The sequence below is a fragment of the Electrona antarctica genome (genome assembly GCF_951216825.1).
Source record: "Electrona antarctica genome assembly, chromosome: 9".
NCBI lineage: Eukaryota > Metazoa > Chordata > Actinopteri > Myctophiformes > Myctophidae > Electrona > Electrona antarctica.
The window spans coordinates 22,990,529-23,010,169 of NC_136790.1; the positions used below are offsets into that span (position 1 = coordinate 22,990,529).

At 41.5% G+C, this 19,641-nt stretch overlaps 1 protein-coding gene across 1 annotated transcript in view; it reads right to left on the minus strand.

Moving 5' to 3' along the window:
• Positions 1-5,685: 5,685 nt before the first annotated feature.
• Positions 5,686-19,641, minus strand: part of LOC306928912 (solute carrier family 2, facilitated glucose transporter member 1-like) — a 26,965-nt gene continuing 13,009 nt past the window's right edge. Inside the window, exons 2-10 of the mRNA XM_079509216.1 lie at positions 18,968-19,063; positions 12,596-12,756; positions 12,162-12,402; positions 11,538-11,700; positions 10,783-10,970; positions 8,303-8,407; positions 7,661-7,762; positions 7,143-7,346; positions 5,686-6,331 (exon numbers count right to left, since the gene is read on the minus strand). Of these exons, the coding sequence (XP_079365342.1) occupies positions 6,131-6,331; positions 7,143-7,346; positions 7,661-7,762; positions 8,303-8,407; positions 10,783-10,970; positions 11,538-11,700; positions 12,162-12,402; positions 12,596-12,756; positions 18,968-19,063 (1,461 nt within the window). The 3' untranslated portion in view covers positions 5,686-6,130. The remainder of the gene's footprint in view (positions 6,332-7,142; positions 7,347-7,660; positions 7,763-8,302; positions 8,408-10,782; positions 10,971-11,537; positions 11,701-12,161; positions 12,403-12,595; positions 12,757-18,967; positions 19,064-19,641) is intronic.

Consider the following 19,641-nt stretch of genomic DNA (forward strand, 5'->3'; position numbering starts at 1 on the left):
GTGTGTGAATGGGTGAATGTAATGCACAATCTCTGTAAAGAACCTTAGATAAAGGCACTATATAAAATGTAGATACAGCTGGGAAAGAACATAGAACCATACACACTAAAGAACAGGTAACAATGCATAGAAATACAAGACCTAGACTCTACAACAAGTCTGTGACTGTGACAATATTGAAGTTGTGTTGGGTAAATGTATAACCCTCTTTTCACAGCCAAAATAAACTCCCATGCATCTGCAAAGAAAGAAGATCCTTGTGTGGATTTTCCTGTGTGGATTTTTCCTACATGAATTATCTGTAGTTAACTGCAGGGTATCGGGTCACACATGTTAGAATCATTATGCAGCAAACTCATCTCATCACAGTGCGCTGGAGGAATCTTAACATTGACTTACTGTGACTATGAATAAAGCATGAGAGAATTCCCCTATATGTCCTGTGCAGAGAATGTGCATTGCTCAAGTACATTTATGCATGTATGCAAACAGGCCATTCTTTCCTAGTCTCAGTTGTATAGGGCTCCTCAATGTGAAACTGCCCTGGCATACTAGATCTGCAATTACTCGACAAGAAAGATGTTTTATTTGTTTTTTCTTTCTTTTCCATCAGTGACGATTAGACATTTTTCACAGCATCATATTGACATTAAGTAGCAGGTTGTTGTTACAAATGATACTGATTATGGTTTCATTCCCAATAGCAGCCCATTTAATGTTACTCTCCTCTCAATTTGCATCGTTCCAAGTAGGCCAGTGCCCAATGGGCACCGCTCTAGTAATAATAATAATAAAGATACTTTCCATAAGCATGTCTTGTTTTATTCAAAATCCAATCACACACGTCTTACAGAGCCATTGGGACACAGTTATCAGGCACAGTTTACATTTCTCTGATGGACATACACCATATACAAACACACAGATACTGTTTAACATTCAAAGCGGGTGTAGCGTTTAATACAAACCTTTTACACACATACCTGGTTTATGCAAAATATGAATTAGGATGGTGTTAGTTCTCTCTCAGACATGTGTAGAGAGATACACATTTGTATTAATGTTTTATCTATCAAACTTTATTATTATTTTAATAAAACTAATTTAAAACAATTTTGTGTGTGAGGACAGGGCTCTATTATTTGGCCCTTATAGACCATCAATCTGAACAGTAATGAACAGATTTCAAAGGTCTCATACTGCTTTGTCATGCAGCTATGCTATGTGTTTAAAATCAAATGCCCAAACTAAACTGTTTAACTATTTATACTGTATACATTGCAATGTATGTATATAGCAGTAGATTACAGTCTCCAGTGTAAATGCATCTTTCCTTGTATGATATGACAATCATTGGTGCCTTTACAGTGATTTTTCTAGAAGGTATAAGTACTCCACCATCCTGGTACTCAATGTTGCACAAGATGGATGTTATCCTGCTTTCCTACACACGTGAGGAGTATACATACTACTGTATAACCTCGCTGTTGGGCGGAAACCTTGTACAAAACCATTAATCTTCTGGATGTTGAAAAAAGAAATAATAATAATAATAATAACCTGTGTGCCAATGGATCCAATGGATGTATTATTTAGTTACAAGCACTTGCTAATACTTTTCATTGAATAAATATTTATAAAACTCACAGACAGACCTAGCATTGGAAGTCATTATAGGAGAAAATTATCATCATAACATCTCTTTTCAAAAATTGCAAAGATAGCAGATGTACAAGCACACAGTTTGTTAGCTATATCCAATACTTTTGGATGCCGCTATCATACAATGAAGTATAAAATAGGGCATTCATTTATTTAAAAAAAAAAACATCAATGAAATATAAAAATACAAGGTTTCTGCACAATAGCAAGGATATGCAAAAGGTAACAACTCACCATGGAATGATTGACAACAAAATGTGTATTAGTGTGTTTGGCATGGATCAATGTCCTTGTTAACGATGGCACACCATTGTGGAAGCCCCTTCATGCTTGATGGATCTATCCATCTTAAGTTCTGCCTGCACATCTCTCCAGAAATACACTCAGTTAGTATAAATTAGTACAGTGTGTGTGTGTGTGTGTGTGTCAACAAGTCCATGTGTGCCTTGGGATTTTGTGACTACACATTATTACGGCACACATTATATAACAACTATACAAAACGTTATGAATTATTTTAATTTAAAAAAGAGATACATTTTTCTAAAATGGCGAATAGCCGATCTATATATACAAGCTCACATTGCATGTTGTGAGCTTATGCATTTGCAATTTCTACTATGAATTCAGATGTGGCTTGAGATTTTGACTTGACCATTGGTGTGCTTTGGGTGCAAAATTTGAAAGCCACTTGGAAATTAAACCTGTCCGGTCACTCTACCAACTAGCCACCATCACATGTATCCACTGTCGCCTTGGAAATTTGATTTTCATCCCCTCAAACGTGGAACAGAACTATGGCATTATCTCAGCAAGCATGCAAGAAAAAGTGAGACTTCTACAATGGCATGTGTTACCAAATTCACTTAGGACTGGCTTACCGGTATGTATATACTTAAAGGCACAACAAATCACATTATCTACAAAAAACTGTTAACATCAAGTAATCCTTTCGCAGTACTTCAGTCTCTACTCCGTAACTGTTCCCATACACTTTGTAAAAGGTTCTCAAACATGCTCAAGATTGTTGTTTTTGTCAGTGAGAAAATAATTGTTGATGATAAAGTGCTGCAAAAACTTTCCTCAAACAGTAATATTTTGAGAAAAGAAACATTCTTGGTGACACAGCAGTAAGACAGTAACTAAGTATCTAAAGACAGATCACTAGCAAATATATAAGTTTCATCAATTAGTGACTTCATTTGCTACCCAAACAGTGAGCTACTCAAAATTTGCATAACTGAGTGACAACAAAACAAACCTTGATCGCCTTAACCCTGATGGGTAAAACATAAATAATATTGATAATGAAGACCATTTAAAAATGCTGCCTGAAACCCACATAGATTTTGGTCCCCGCTTGAGAAACAATGCTTTCTGTTTCAATTCAAGGCACAGAAGTGTAAAGAGCTGTTTTCCATTTGTGGGAAAAGAACAGGAAGGGCTTCAGGCCAATTCACCAGGCTCTGGCCTCTACAAATGTAGTCTCAACTCAGAGAAGCGGAAAAACTAAATCCATTTCAGTGAAGATCCACTATTGAAAGTCAGCCTATATGCCATGGCAAAAAACCGTACCTGAAACTGACTCCAGCACATCAAGGCCACAGGGAGATATGTCTACAAGAACATTTAGCTCCAACATACAAAAATGTGGGGGACAAAAGAAAAATAAATGAATACAAAAATCCTAACCCTAAAAACACTAATATCATAAATCAGATTTAGACTTTTTTGTATTTACATAAGCCTGCAGTCAGATTGGCTTGCTCCTTCTGACTGAGTGCATGGTTATATCTCGTACGATAGTAAGAGGATAAATGATTGACTTGACAGCCTGGTTCAGAGCTCTGAGAGCTTGTGCTGAAGGAGATACTAATCTCAGTCCCATGGTTCGATTGCCATCTAAAATTTATATAGCATGTTGCTGAAAAGGGAATGGAATAAACAGAGTGTAGAGTAGGAGAGTAGCGACACGCTTTGATCTCGCCGCAAGGGGGGGCCTATGGGCTATAGTTCCAAACATTGCTCTATATGGCTGGAACTATCCCATTGAGATAGAACAAGCACTTCATTGTTACAATAGGAGTCAACGCTAGTGTCGCCACTCTCTTACTAGATTACTCTTGGAATAAAAAGGCATGCTGAAGACAACAATTACTGTACAGTATGTTCTATGGCCACCCTCAAACAGTTCTGTATTCTTGCTTAAGAATAGATTAACCCATTTAGGACTGAGGCCGATTCTAAAAAAACACCTTCTAAATCTTTTTTTTTACAAAATTACAAAAATGTTATGTACAGTTAGTTATATACTGTACATACATAGCAACAAGAACCCAATATTGGGTTCCCGTCTTGAAGGGTAAAACCCCCAAAAGGGGTCCCCATCCTAAATGGGTTAAAAACCCCAACACCTACTCTTTGCGATGTGATTTTGATTAAGAAAACATTCTCTATGATTAAAAAAAAGGCTTAAAATCTTTTGTGAAAGGACTAAGGAAGTAAAAAAAATATATACTGTATATATATAAATATGTACATGACATGCAGTGCTTTGAGTATCTATAAATAACAGATCCTCCCTGCACCACATCACAATATACCATCATCTTACAGCTCATGTACATGTACAGTAACTGACTCTTTCAAGAGTAACAGCAATTTCTCTTCAGTGGGCCAACTGCCCCCTCTGCTGGAGAGAAATGAGGAACATTTCATAGCCAAGCTTCACAGCAAGTCTACAGCGCTACAGCAGTACAATAATAAACACACAGGACAAGACTAGACAAACAAAACAATGAAATACAATTAATTGAATTTGCTTTGTGAAATTCATGCCTGCATTGAGGGCTTTAAACATGACACTAACAGGCAACAAAGAAAAGAAGAACAGTACAAAGTAACAGTGATTACTCCAAATTTAAATTAAAACAGCTGGTTGATTGAAGTAAACAGCCCCTTCTTCCTTCTTTTGAAAATTTGAAAGCATTCTGTCACAGGTCCTCGTGTCCAATCCACCAAGTTTGTGTCATTGTAGATTGGCGACATTGTGACGTGAGAGGGGGAGTGGGGAAACGCTGTGTTAGGGAATCAGGTGAAATGACTTGTCATTTGTTCTTTGCTTGGCAACGTTGCCATACGTGTGTTGACAGTGTGGAACTGGAAACATAATTTACTATTGTATATGTCTTCTACAGCAATTCAGCAAGCCATGGGGGGCTGGGGGTGTTAAATAATTAAAAAATATTAAAAAAAAAAAAATTCACCCAGTGTCTAATATCTAGTGTAATCCTGGGCGCTACACTCCTGCCAACCTGGGGAGAGCAACGTACTGACCTCATGTTTCCTTCAATGCATGGAGTCAAAGCCGCTTCTTTTCACCTGACAGGGGGGAGTTTCCCCAGTTGGACGTAGCCCGTGGAAGGAACACAAGCAATGGAATGTACTGATTTCTACTCTACATGGACTATTGTGTGTATATTATGATATTATACTATGACATTATTATTATAATTGTACATTATTGTGGAATATATTTTATTGTACTATATAAAAGGGCGAGGTCGCGTCTCGCCCTCAGGGTGTCTTACTGGTATTATACTATAGTACATTATTATTATAGTGCATGGGAGTATGTCTATGTATACCGGTGTATATATATATGTGTAATATATGTATGTATGCAAGTATGTACTGTATTTATGAACTATGAAGGTAAACAGAAGTTTACTGTTTGCATCGAAAGGAAATAAGACCACAGGGGTAAGGCCTGACAAGCCTAGTGCTTCTCCCTAGCCCTTTAATAAGACCACAGGGGTAAGGCCTGACAAGCCTAGTGCTTCTCCCTAGCCCTTTAATAAGACCACAGGGGTAGGGCCTGACAAGCCTAGTGCTTCCATAAGACCACAGGGGTAGGGCCTGACAAGCCTAGTGCTTCTCCCTAGCCCTTTAATAAGACCACAGGGGTAGGGCCTGACAAGCCTAGTGCTTCTCCCTAGCCCTTTTCCAGGACATTTGGACAAGCCTGTCCAACAGTGACGCTTAAATGATTGCATGTATGTCCAAAATCTGGAAATAAAACTCAACTGAACTGAAAACGTTATTCCAACCAGTTCCTTCCCCCTCCATCAGGTGCCCCAGCTGGCCAGGGGGAGGCAGTATAGAGACCAGGATTACTGCATGTTTTTTGTGAGGGTACCTACCCTAGGGGACACGGGGAGAACATGCAAACTCCACACAGAAAGAGCCTTTTGGCAACCCTACCTAGGGTATGGGCACTGATGACGCGAGAAGAAGAGAACACGCCCCCAGCGTCCACAGCAGGAATCAAACCCAGGACCTTGTAGCTGTGAGGCGACAGCGTTACCGACTGCCCCACTGTGCCCTGTGGGCTGGGGGTGTTAAAAAGTTCTCATGGGGAGTGCAGATTGGAGGCAGAACAATAAAAAAATAAATAAAGAATTCAAACTCAGAGTTGGGAATCTGCTCCCAGGCTGTTGAGCTCTTCCGGCAAGTGCTTCTGTGCGTCTGAGCCAGCCGACTGTCGGAATGCATTGGAGATCTCATCGAATGTTCGCCCCTTGGTCTCTGGAACTTTGAAGAAGGTGAAGACGAAGAACCCGAGCAGGAATATGGTGAAAATGACAAACACATATGGGCCACACAGCTCCTGTAAAAATAGACAGAGACAAAGAGAGATGGCATTAAGCATAATCCCCATAAAACAGTATCGGTATAAGTTATACCGATACCATTTTATCATTGTTATACTGTATATTGTGTACAACATTGATCTTAACCCATTCTGGGCGGGAACCCCTTTTGGTGTTAGCATTATGTCATGCTTTAGCTATTGAAAAATAGCAGATCTACAAGCTCATAGCGCGCCACCGAGTGGCGCGCTACGAGCTTGTAGGTCTGCTATTTTTGAAAAATCGAAGAACCACTGACATAGAAACATAGCTTTTTCAGAAAACTGTCAGGATGTAGAAGACATTTTTAGAATCTGATCTCAGGTCAAAACGGGTTAAATGTTAGCCTGGCATGGCCACTTTGGCCAGACTAATATCACTGCATAGATGTGGGCTTTTTTTAAACTGTCAGATTCATCTGGTTTCCAGGCTACTTGAAATTTCACGTGCACAATGCACAGTGCATCCCAGACACAGAAAACCAGACGGGTGGGATTTACTGCATGAGGACAGTTTAGACACTTGGATAATGAAATGTAAACTAAATTGACATTAAAAGATCATGAAAACAAGTCTAAACCGTTCAGCAAAAAACTGAAAATAGGTTTTGCTGCTTGTTTAGAGATACATACAGTATCACCAACATCTACTGTATACATATATGTCCTTGGCTGAGAGGACATTCTACAGCAGATTATAATTATTATCCATGAGAGACAAGGCCTTGTCATCTCATCTGGTACCACGATTGGAAAACTCATAAAAAACTTTCACCCAGTCAGCACTCACCTCTATATACTGGAAACCCATGCCCACGATGAAGTTGGCGGTCCAGTTGGAGAAACCCGCCACAGCAAAGGCTGAGGGCCTCGGCCCCTGGGAGAACAGCTCTGCTACGATGAACCAGGGAATGGGCCCCGGTCCGATCTCAAAGAACGCCACAAAGCCAAATATGGCCACGATGCTAACATATGACATCCATGGCAGCTTTTCCTGAAACACACAGTGTTTACCCTCCATTATTTAATCTGGAAGAAACCATTACTAACCTGCTAACCGGTATGAATAAACTGTGGTAAGGCATCTTTACTGCATTTGCTATGCTAGAAGATGTTGTGTGTGTGTGTGTGTGTGTGTGTGTGTGTGCGTGCGTGCGTGCGTGCGTGCGTGCGTGCGTGCGTGCGTGCGTGCGTGCGTGCGTGCGTGCGTGCGTGCGTGCGTGCGTGCGTGCGTGCGTGCGTGCGTGCGTGCGTGCGTGCGTGAGCGTGTGTGTGATGGTGTTCATCTTTTTGTGATGAGAAACCTACCAGCAGAGCGAGAGCGATGGTCATCAGAACGGCAGAGAAAGCCATTCCCATTAACCCTAGCAAGTGTAAGGATCTACGACCTACACGCTCCACCACGAACAACTGAGGACAAAACAATACGGGTCAGAAGTTACACATACTGTATGACTATATAACTATGCTCTTTAACAGGAATGTCAGGGCTAGGGGTGCAACAGTTGATCGAATGAATCGAAGATAAAAAATAAAAAGAAATATTTAAAAAAATGATTTGTAAAATTGTTCACAAAAAAAGTCATTGTAGGTAAAACGTTTAAAAATATGTCAAAACAATTCAAAAGTAGCGGAAATAGCAGCTCTACAAGCTCACAATGCACCGAGAGCTAGCTATCTTTTCCTAATTTTACGAATTGTTGATAATAAGTATAAAATATACAGTATATTGTGAAGCATAAAATATAAGTGGTTAATTGATTGAAGTTTTAAAAACAGAACGATTATATTAATCTAAAAAGTACTCGATAAAACAATCACTAAGAACATAATCGAAAGAACAAAAGATCAAGCCCCCAAACCCCAGCTTCAATTAATTTTATGTCAGGTAATCACGATTCCACATGAAAAGAAATAAGTAAAAAAATAAAAATCTAAGTCTGTACTCACCGAGACCACAGTGAAGGCTGTGTTGACCACACCGGCTCCAATGGTGGCATAAACAGGCTGAGCAACTCCTGCTTTCGCAAAGATGCGGGTGGAGTAGTAGAACACCTAAAATATGGCAAGTACATAAGATTTAAATGTAGAATCATGCGTGTGAGCAATAGGTAACCTGTCTTTGAAGATGTTTCTTAGCCTTCATAACAGAACATGAAATAGGGTAGGGTGTGTGCATACACATTTGTCTTTTTTTGTTTATTTATAATATATAACAACTAAAATAAATACTACATGAAAACATACCACAACACATGGCTGAGGGCCAGTAGGGACCGAACCTCTACACAAGTGGTTTTCAACCTTTTTCATGTCAAGTCGCATTATTTATTCTGCATTTGAGCCACGGACCACCATTTCTTTTCTTCTTCTTTTTTGTCTCCACCAGGCCGAAGGCATGGGGAGAGAGTATGTTTTGCACACCGTCCGTGTGTGTGTCCGTCCGTCCTTCCGTCCGTCTGTGGACAGCTAATCTCCGGCACCGTTAACCCGGTCGATGCCACACTTTGCACACACACTCCCTGGATGCCAACGATGAACCTCTGCCCCACATTTTCCAGAACGGCCTGTTATAGCGCCACCATGAGGCAGCTTTTCAAATTTTTTACCTAAAACTGCACCGATCTGCGTGAAATGTTGCAAGCACACTCCCTAGAGGCCAAGGACAAACCTTTGACCTGCATTTTCCGCATCTGCCTTTTATAGCGCCACCAGGAGGCCGACTTTTGTAAAACATATTTTTTGATATTACTCCTCCAGATTATGTCCAAAAATCTCAAAAATCGTTACACAGTATCTCTATGGTCATGTGCTCAAGTCGGATCTGTCCGATATTTCATATTCCATCCTAATTGGCTATAATTGTCTTTCACAGTTTGCAAGATTGCCCCGTTTTGAACAAAAGCCTCAAATCATGAACGCAGCATGCAATTTACGTGAAATCTTTCACACATTTTCTTACTAGGCTGAGGAATATATCCCACCCTTTTCACATTGGCCTGTTATAGCGCCACCAACAGGTTGATTTTTGCAAAACACATTTTTGGAACAAAATGCCTCAAATCATCCAATTGCCATCAAAGGCGTATGAAGAAATGGCACCCTTTTCACACTTATTATAGCGCCACCAGGAGGCCACAACCTGACCTGCCCTGGTGGAGACCTGTGCCCCGAGGGGCACTTTTTCTAGTTAAGATTTGTTTTTGTCTTTTGTGCCTTTTTGATAGCTATTTTTTTCTTTTTTGCAACACTTATCTACCACAACAATTATTTTCCCACTGAGAAAATCTAACCTTTTAAAAGATTTAAAAGATTTGTTTTTGGCTTTTGTGCCTTTATTGATAGTTACAGTGAAGATGGGCAGGAAAGAGGGAGGGAGAGACATGCAGCAAAGGTCATCATGAACTGAATGGACTCAAACATGCGACGTGCTGTCAGGCCATAGCCTATATGTGGCATGCGTCTGGACCACTAGCCAGCGGGTGCCCCACGGACCACCATTTGATGACATTTAGCCTCTCAGACCCAAAACTAAAGACTATTTTGTTGGAACTACATATTTTCAGATGGGGGTTGGCGGCCTATTACATATAATTTTTGGGGTCCTTAACATGAAATATTGAGCACCACTGATATAGGTATTTCAGAAAACTGTCATGATTTAGAAAACATTATTTAAATTTCGATGTCAGGCCTAAATAGGTTAAATGTTCAGCCACCTAATGAGGTACCATTAGGAGAGATAACAGCCAAACGTGTAGACTGTAATTGTGTAGACTTCTTGTGAATTAAGTAATGCAGATGTTTAACAATAATTTAACTCTTGAAAGCGTAAAATTAAACCATTAAAATTAAACCGGTTTCATTTTACACTCTCAAGTGTTAAAGATCTACTGTATAAGGGTCCATTTTGTTGCCAACTCTCCCATAATTTAGCTGGGGATCACCTGGAGGAACCCCCTCAAGGGCCGCTGGTGGTCCCCGGACCACTGGTTGAAGTCTAGAGTGTTCATATGAACCCTCTCTCTCTGCAGTGTTGACCCATTCTGGATGGGAACCCCTTTTGGTGCTTTATACTTATACTTGTACTACTACTTATACTTTAGCTATTAAAAAAATAGCAGATCTACAAGCTCATATGATGTGAGCTTGTAGATCTGCTATTTTTGAAAAATCGTGAAAATGTGGCGCAAATCTTGGAATATATATTCTTTCAGAGCGAACGTTTTTAACTCTAATCTTTGCTTCCCCATCTGGAAAAACATATTTTCAGATGGGGGTCCGTGACCAAATACAGATAATTCTGAGGGTCCTTGACATGAAAAAGGTTGAGCACCACCACATAGAAACATAGGTTTTTCAGAAAACTGTTAGGATTTAGAAGATTTTTTTTTTAAATCGGCCTCAGGTCAAAAATGGGTTTAACTCACAGCGTTGATGCCGGACAGCTGCTGGGAGAGCTGCAGGACGATGGCGATGAAGATGGGCTGGCGGTAGAGGGGTGAGCGGAACAGCTCGGCAATGGTCACCGTCTTCTCCCTCATCATCTGCCTGCTCTCCTCCTTCATCTCCTGCATGTCGGCACTCACGTCCGTGGTCCCGCGCAGCTTCTTCAGCACTGGAAGGGGCAGTCAGGGGTCAAAAATGATACACTGGGCCTGGGCCGTAGCTATGGTAAATGGTAAATGGTGCATTTATATAGCGCCTTTATCCAAGGCGCTTTACATAGATTGTGCATTACATTCACCCATTCATACACCGATTGCGGCGGAAGCCATGCAAGGTACCAACCAGCACATCGGGAGCAATTTGGGGTTCAGTGTCTTGCCCAAGGACACTTTGACATGTAGACAGGAGGAGCTGGGATTCGAACCGCCGACCCATGGATCATTGGACGATCTGCTCTACCTCCTGAGCCACAGTCGCCCCAGCGGCCGTAGCTCACCTTGGCTGGTAAGCCAGCTTTACAGCGTGTCGCTATACGTTATACGTACAATGTAAACAAACTAAAACACGGGACTGCCGTTTGTTGTGTATATGAATGATTTTGGAGTGTACAGTGTGTGTGATGTTATTAACCATTTGTAACTCAAAGAGTGTATAAATGTAACAAAATGGTTACATTTATACCCTTTAGAGGTAAACCAACCCTGAAGAAGTTTGCATTTATAACTGATGATTTCACCTGTCTTGGCCTTGCTCTCCTCGTTCTTGTTGATGAGCAGGTAGCGGGGGCTCTCAGGACAGAAGGGCAGCAGGATACACTGCGCAATGGCAGGGAGGAGCGTGAAGCCCAGTAGGTAAGGCCACATGGTAGGGTTGCCCATGAGAGCCTCCATGCCAAACACCTGGAATCACCAACACCCACATAAACTGGTAAATGGTGCATTTATATAGCGCCTTTATCCAAGGCGCTTTACATAGATTGTGCATTACATTCACCCATTCACACACCGAAGGCGGCGGAAACCATACAAGGCACCAACCAGCACATCAGGAGCAATTCGGGGTTTAGTGTCTTGCTCAAGGACACTTCAACACTAACTCTCGGGGAGCCCGGGTTCGAACTGGCAACCTTGCGGTTACCATCCAGCGACTCCACCCCTGAGCCACCACCGCCCCCATATACACCACACACGAGAGACAATTAGCTTTTGACATACAGTACAGTAAGTCTCGATAATAAAAGTGACACTTTCATCTCATTTGCATGCTTATAGTGATGCTCTGGGAGCTGTAAGATTGTAGTAAAATCAAGCAACTGAACATAACTTTGATGATAATTCCCTTCATGTTTTCAGCTACCCACCTGTGCCATCAGGATGCCTACGACGATGCCCAGCTGGTGGAGAGTTCCCAGGGCCCCTCTGAGGTTAGTGGGAGCAACCTCACCAACGTACATGGGCACAAAGCCAGTGGACAGACCCGAGTAGAGCCCTATTACAAATCGGCCAGCAATCAGCGTCTCCCAGGAGCTCGCAGCCTTGGAACAGCCCATGAGAGCTGCGGAGATGAAAGCTAGAACGTTGGCCATCAGCATTGAGTTCCTCCTATAGGGAATACAGAACAATACACAAGGTTAGATTTTCTCAATGAGAAAATAATTGTTGTGGTAGATAAGTGCTGCAAAAAATTCAAAATAAATAGCCATTGATACCCTGGCATTACACCAAGGTGTCACACAATGTACACAACGCAGTCAACAGTGTAAGGAGCATCCGTGTATATTATTCACCCCTTTACCTTCCAAAGCGGTTGACAAAGAGCCCCACAGAGAAGGAGCCAAAGATGCCACCGACAGAGAAAATGGCAACAGCGAGGGACCAGATGGATGTGAGGGAGGTCTTGGTGATAGGCTCCTGGTAGCGCTCGTACCAAGTCTCATTGATGAACATCTCAATGATCTGTAGACGGACAAAGAAGGGCAGCGGTGGCATATAAAAGATTAGAGGAGGCTGCTTGTGCCGCGAATGTTCCCAGTGTTATAAATGACATTATCATGTGTTCCAGATAGGGTTGGAGATCGGGGCCGATCAAATGATCGGAATCAGATCGGGGGCAAAAAAACGTGATCGAGACATCCCTAGTATCAATATCATATCCATATCATGATATTAGACTACTATTAGATTGTCTGTGATTTGGGATATTGTACTATTGTGATATGGAAAATATTAAAATATGAATATCGAATCGGGAAAATCAGTATCGGCAGAAACTCAAAATTAAATGATTGGAATCGGATCAGGAGCAAATAAAACATGATCTGGACATCCCTAGTTCCAGAAGTTATAAAGATTGTTGTATCCTCTCGTAACATTACCTTACAGTTATGACAATATCAAGGTAGTAGAGAAACCTCTAAAAAAATACTTCTGAATATCGAAATTTTCCAACTACATTTCTGTTGTACTTTTGTGCTACAGGAAGTGTGTGAACTGATGCTATCTTGAATCTCTCTGTGTCCACACTCATCTCAAATAAACTTTGACATTGTCCAGGCTGTCCTCCCCTTCCAGGTCTGTATGGTTTCATACATTAGTTAATTTCCTAGATTGACCAGTGGAGGGCAGTGTTGTATGTGATACCTAGTATAATGTATTGTAACTTCCTGATTCTGATACAAACAGAGAGATTAAACCCTGCAGCCTGGTGTCAAGTTCCAAAATCCAGACTCTGTTGACAAATACACCCCGAGGAGCTTGTGAGTGACCAGTTTTACGTGTTTGTGTCAGTGAGTTTCCCTGTTGCTGTTCAGGATTTCGACCTCCCCACCACCCACGCATCAGTCTGTGTCTCGGTAACCCTTTGAGTGAAGCAGCTCAGATGTCCAACCCCTGGTCAACGCCCATCCACATCCTCTTACAGTAGTACTAGTATGTGATACACCCACCCATCCCCCACCCTCATTGCCAAATATTTCTGGTTGATCCTACTCATAGGACAAGATTTAATTTACTCTTTTTTTATTGTTATTATTATTGTTATTATTATTATTATTATTATTATTATTATTATTATTATTATTATTATTATTTTGTTTTACTATTATATTCCGTTTTTTCCCTTATGGCTACATTTTATCTTGCTATTATAAATCACTTTCTAACCCTGTTTTAAAAAAGCTTATTGCAGCTACAAATTATGTGCATATCATGTGGTAATACAGAACATAATAAATATTGCAACTACAGTGTTACAGAGGCCATGCTGCCAGTGAAACTGATGCCCTTGCCTTGCTGCTTGCCTAGGGAAAGGGCGATCGCATGTCAAGGGTTTTCCTGAGGCTATGGGCCTTAACTCAAGCCTCACGTTACCATATCGTTTTACACACATCCCGAGCCCATATACCCCCTCTGAAGATCACTAGTTTGTACCATGGCCCATGGTGCAATTTACAGTACTGTATGGCTAGCAAAGATAATGAACAATGGCTGCTGCCATATGTTTTTAGTATGTTATACAGTACAATGAATAACATGAATAAAAGGCTTGCAGTCCTTAACTTTGTAACAAACTCAACTAGAGTGTGGTTGCCTCAATCGCTAACCACTCCCACTAATTTTGCTAGCCAATTACAATGTCAAGTCACCCCTGTGATCATGTGTAAGTAATTCGGAGGAGATTTATCCCGTAAAAATATTTTTTGCAACAAACGGTTACATTTTTCGCATTTGTGGCGCCCCTTATGGATGCAAATGGAATTGCTTTTGGCTCTGTGTTGATGCCATCACCCTTGACATGTGATTTAAATGTGGGATGGATTGGACAATTCTTTTTTGGTATTTTTGGTAAAATAGGCCCCTCCCACTAACTTTGGAAGCCAATTACGGCCGAACGATACGGACTATCAAAATTCTGACTGTGATGTTTTAATTGGATAGGTCCAAAGATTATGTGTACTGATTTGTGTGAGGAGGAGCAAAATCTGTAGGTGGAGGAGCAAAAAGTGTATGGCAGAAAATCTATCCTGACGCAAATGGGCTCCCTATATGGGGGAGGTGCGTCATGACCCAAACAAAACCAGGGAAAGATACATCTTTACAAGAGTTATAGGGCGAAGCGTAAAGTGGGCTGTTATAGCGCCACCATGAGGTCGACTCATGTCATTATTCATTACATTAATTTTAATAATTATTATGAACCTCCCCTCCAGGTGTTGTAACTTGAGCCGTTACGGTTTCTGAGAGAAAAATACTTGAATGTGAGTTTTCACATTTTCCCATTCAAGTCGATGGGGAAATTGAATGCAAGAATAAATTAATATCAATTAAACTATATCTCTTAGCAAAAAGCAAGCACAAGATTCCCAATGAAGCCGGTCGATTTCACATTGGCCTCAAGTGCGTGCTGCCAAAATTGTGGGACAAGTAGCAGTGCAAATGTTAGGGTTACTCTAGAAAAGAAATAAGAATAAAGTCGGACACTAATAAGATCATTAAGAAGGCCAGCTCTGTTGTTGGCCTCAAATTGGAGGGGCTGCAGTCAGTCGCGGAGAGGAGGATAAGGGCCAAACTTAAAGGACCACTTCACCACTTTTCAACATCTCTTCATATAATTGGTCCTCACTAATGTTCATGATAAAACACCACCATTTTTTTCCTACTCAGTCTGTGTCTCATAGGAGGGCTTTGGGCAGTTCGGACACCCGTCCACCAGTGACATCATCATTAGGCAGATTTTTTTAAAACAAGATTTGTTTTAAAATATATTTAGATTTTTATTATCGTGAGAACGATGGCTTCAACTTTTGCATTGCAACTTTTCAGGAAAAGAAAGCCTGCCGTTTCTATTAGCTTGGATTCACCATCGATGATGTCACTGGTGGACGGGTTTCTGAACTGCCCACAGCCCTCCTATGAGACACAGACTGAGTAGGAAAAAATTGTGGTATTTTATCATGAACATTAGTTAGGACCAATTATAGGAAGAGAAGTTGAAAAGTGGTGAAGTGGTCCTTTAACTCCATTCTGGCCCTACCACCCTTTTTATGGCATGCTGCAGGATAGGGGGAGCACCTTCAGCCGAAGGCTCACCTTCCCCCCCGAGGATGCATACAGAGCGGTACAGACTCTCTTTCATGCCAACTGCCATGAGATTCTATAATGCAAATGCATAAGAACCGTCTCGCCCAATGCATGATGTCCTATGTTTGGCACTGGTCTTGTGTTATTTTGTCCACCTGTGTCTGTTGTTTTTCTGTTTATCCAGTAGCTTTAGTTTAATGTATGTGTCACATCATGCTGCTGCAACGTCTTAATGTCCCTTCGGAGATTAATAAGGTGCATCTCATCTCACATACAACACTGAGAAGCAAATTAAAGCATATATAGCTGCTTTCGAGAAGTTACGTAATAATTTGTTGTTCTCTCCCTAGGCTTGAATAGACGGAGCAGCCCAAACCACCAGCTGGCTCTCCCCTCACAGAGAAACAAACTGCCCATTCATTACATTTGGCCTTGGTGAAAAAGTGTTACTAGTTGTGCACAGCTAGCTGGTGGCTAGTACACTGTTTGTACTGAGTCTGCAAGAAAGAACACCCATCCCATATAATCTTATTGTGAGTCTTAAGAGTCTTATGAAGTGTAAGAATTCTGCCAGGAAAAAAAGAAATCTGCCACTTTAATTGGTAAGCTTTCAATTGTCTTCCATGCAGAATAACGTGTTAATTTAATAGTATTCTCAAGAGCATTCGTAAAACAGTGTAAATTGACGCATGATTCATTTTATTGTTAAGATATATACATACAGTATATATGTCTATATATTATATTAAGGTGTGAGGGCTGCATAGCGGCCTGAACTCTAGATGTGAGGAACCTCTAATACTGTATATTTTGCATTGCAGACTTAGGCAGTTTCTAGGGCAGGAGGACAGTACAGCAAGCCAGAGCCAGACTCTTGAAGCACAGTATCTAATCAAAAACCTCTACACAGTGCATGGCCTGCGTCACAGGCAGCATAGCATCACTCCAGTTCTTATCACGTACTAGTGGTAATCTAAAGTGTTGTCATTTTTATGAAATCAAGGTTGTTGTGTCTAATGACACAGATGTTATGTGACTATAATGTCCTGTAAAATGTTGTCCTCCAGCTGGAATGCCTACCTATTCATCCGTTATAAGTTCCTCATGCAGGAGGGGTGAATCGGCTAAATGTGTAATTGGGTAAAATGTCTTAACAAAGGATAAAGACCTAGCGTAACGCAGACTTTGAATCTTTGCTCCCAAAGTTCTGCTGAAATGGATGTTGCATTGATGGACATAGATGTTTAGGCGCTGGCGGCGTGTTTCCTCCTCCTCATCAGTGCCCATACCCGAGGCGGGGTTGGCGAAAGGGCCTTTCTGTGCGGAGTTTGCATGTTCTCCCCGTGTCCCCTAGGGTAGGTACCCTCACAAAAACATGCAGTAATCCTGGTCTCTAAACAAACTGCCTCCCCCTGACCAGCCGGGGCGCCTGATGGAGGGGAAAGGAACTGGTTGGAATAACGTGTTCCTTCCACGCGCTACGTCCAACCAGGGAAACCCCCCCCTGTCACGTGTAAAGGAGCAACTTGGACACTTTAAGTATGTTGCTCTCCCCATGTCCCCCATATATGAGGACTAGGTTGGCGGAGGGTGTGTAGAGAGCCCAGGATCACATTAGATAAATTGGCACAGGGGTGAAAAAATGGGTTACAAAATCGAGGGATAAAAATTTTAATTAAAAAAAAAAATAGATGTTTAGGATGTTTTGTGAAGGAAAACAACTATCGCTGCATTTTCAAGATTAGCATTAACCCTGACTGTTAGTGTACCTGTAAGTAAACTTCTGCATTTTCTCCCCACCTCTTTCACCCGTGCTCCCTAAACTGTTATCAATCTGTATCACATGGGGGGCATTGGGGGCCTTTGGCCTCCTCGGCTACAGTAAGCCCTATGAAGCTGAGGCTTTGTTACGGGAACTTGTGTGGTGTGTCAGAGAGAAGGATTAGTGCACACACCTCCAGCTTAGATTAAATGTTAATATGACAACACATTTTATTAATACCGCTGGACAAAACTGCTCACTCAATGTTAATAGTATTTGTAGTAGATAACAGTAGCACAATTTGAAATTTTGCACCCTATGGCCAGAAAAGTTATGTAGTCTGTGTGTTTGACTAGGGTTTGAATGGATAGCTGAATTCCTACAATGACCATAATGCTTTGGTGCACTTCCCCTCCTCAGAGCAGCTGCACCACATCTCATTTTCCTAACAAAGCTGGTGATTTCAACATTGCTTTTGCATGGGCTGATTTCCCTAAAGATCATAGCCCTGACATCAAAGTCCCTGGAAAGGTCCTTTACACTGGACTCACTGACAGTCTTTTAGTGGAAACGTCCTTGGTCTCGATAACAGCAGTTATTATTAGTCCCCCACATCTCTCCTATCTCACAAACCTCTGGCACTGGGAGCAATGTGGTGGTGGTGGTATACAGTATGCTGTATATAGCACTCATTGAGTATATATATATATAGGACATCTGATAAAAAATCATACGTGTTTTTTTGAGTGGTGCAACCATTCCAAGGAACAGCAATGTCCGTGTTAACCTATGTGACTATGTGACAATGAGTACCAGTAAGGGCAAAAGTGGCGCTGTTGTGCCAGAAACAGAGAGAGAGAGATAGTGCTGCACTGTTGCCTGCTAATGAGAGACAGAGAGAGAGGGGGGGGGGGGGGGGGGGGGCAGGGGAGAGGGGAGAGGGGAGTTGCACCACTCAGTTCACACGGGTGTGATTTTTAATGCATTAATGACAAGCAGGTGTGTAAATGCAGCCTAAAACTTACAGCACTACAGGTTAATATTAATAGGACATAGATGTACTGTAACTTAAAAGCGTGTGTGTTTGTGGGGGAGAGACAGAGAGAGAGAGAATGAGAAAGATTTGCGTGATATTATAATCAACTGCCGTGTTATTGTCAACCGTTCAGGATGTCCGGAGAGATTAATATTTTCCGGTCTTTGTCATAAAAATATTGGTCAAAACCGCCAATTACGGGACTAACGTGACCTCTATGCTACAGTACTATGAACCACCTACGGTATATGACGTTTACTTTCTGCTCTGCACTTGCCATTGATTCTTACCTTTTGAGGGGCATTAATGACACCTGTGTTGTAGCCAAACTGGAGAGAACCAATCACAGCTGTCCCCACAGTCAGCATCAGCTGGGCCGTCACTTGCTGCAAGGAGAGACAAAGAGGGGAACAACAAGTTAGGGACTTCCTATTACTCACAACTCAGTACCTACAGTAGATCTATGAATCCAAACCAGCATTTGGAGAACATGCTGGAGAATAGCTAGACAATAGCGAGCATTTTCTGGGCACCAACGATCTCTGCGCTTACCCAAGAAAAACAGAATAAATAGCAGTATGAGAGGTATCTCATTCAGTGCCACCTGGTGAACACCAGTTTTGGCCCTCGTTGCCACCGAAGCCCATTATAAATAAAAGAAAGAAAATTAAATTATATTGTGCATGCAATGTGCATGTCATCACCTGACATGCAGATTAGAGCAATTTTCAAAATATGGATACAAAAAATATATATATTCATTTTTTTTTTTTTTTTTTTTTTTCAAAAAGGCATCCAAAAGCGCCAATGGCACTCACGGCCACCAGGGGCAGGCGTCCAAAGGCGTCCTGTGGCACTGAGACAGAGAGAGCAATCTTCTTCTGTCGTATGTCCTTAGACATTCAGCTCCATTGTAGCAAGCCAGTCCAGTGTGTCATTGTCAAGGTCAATTAAGCCACGATCA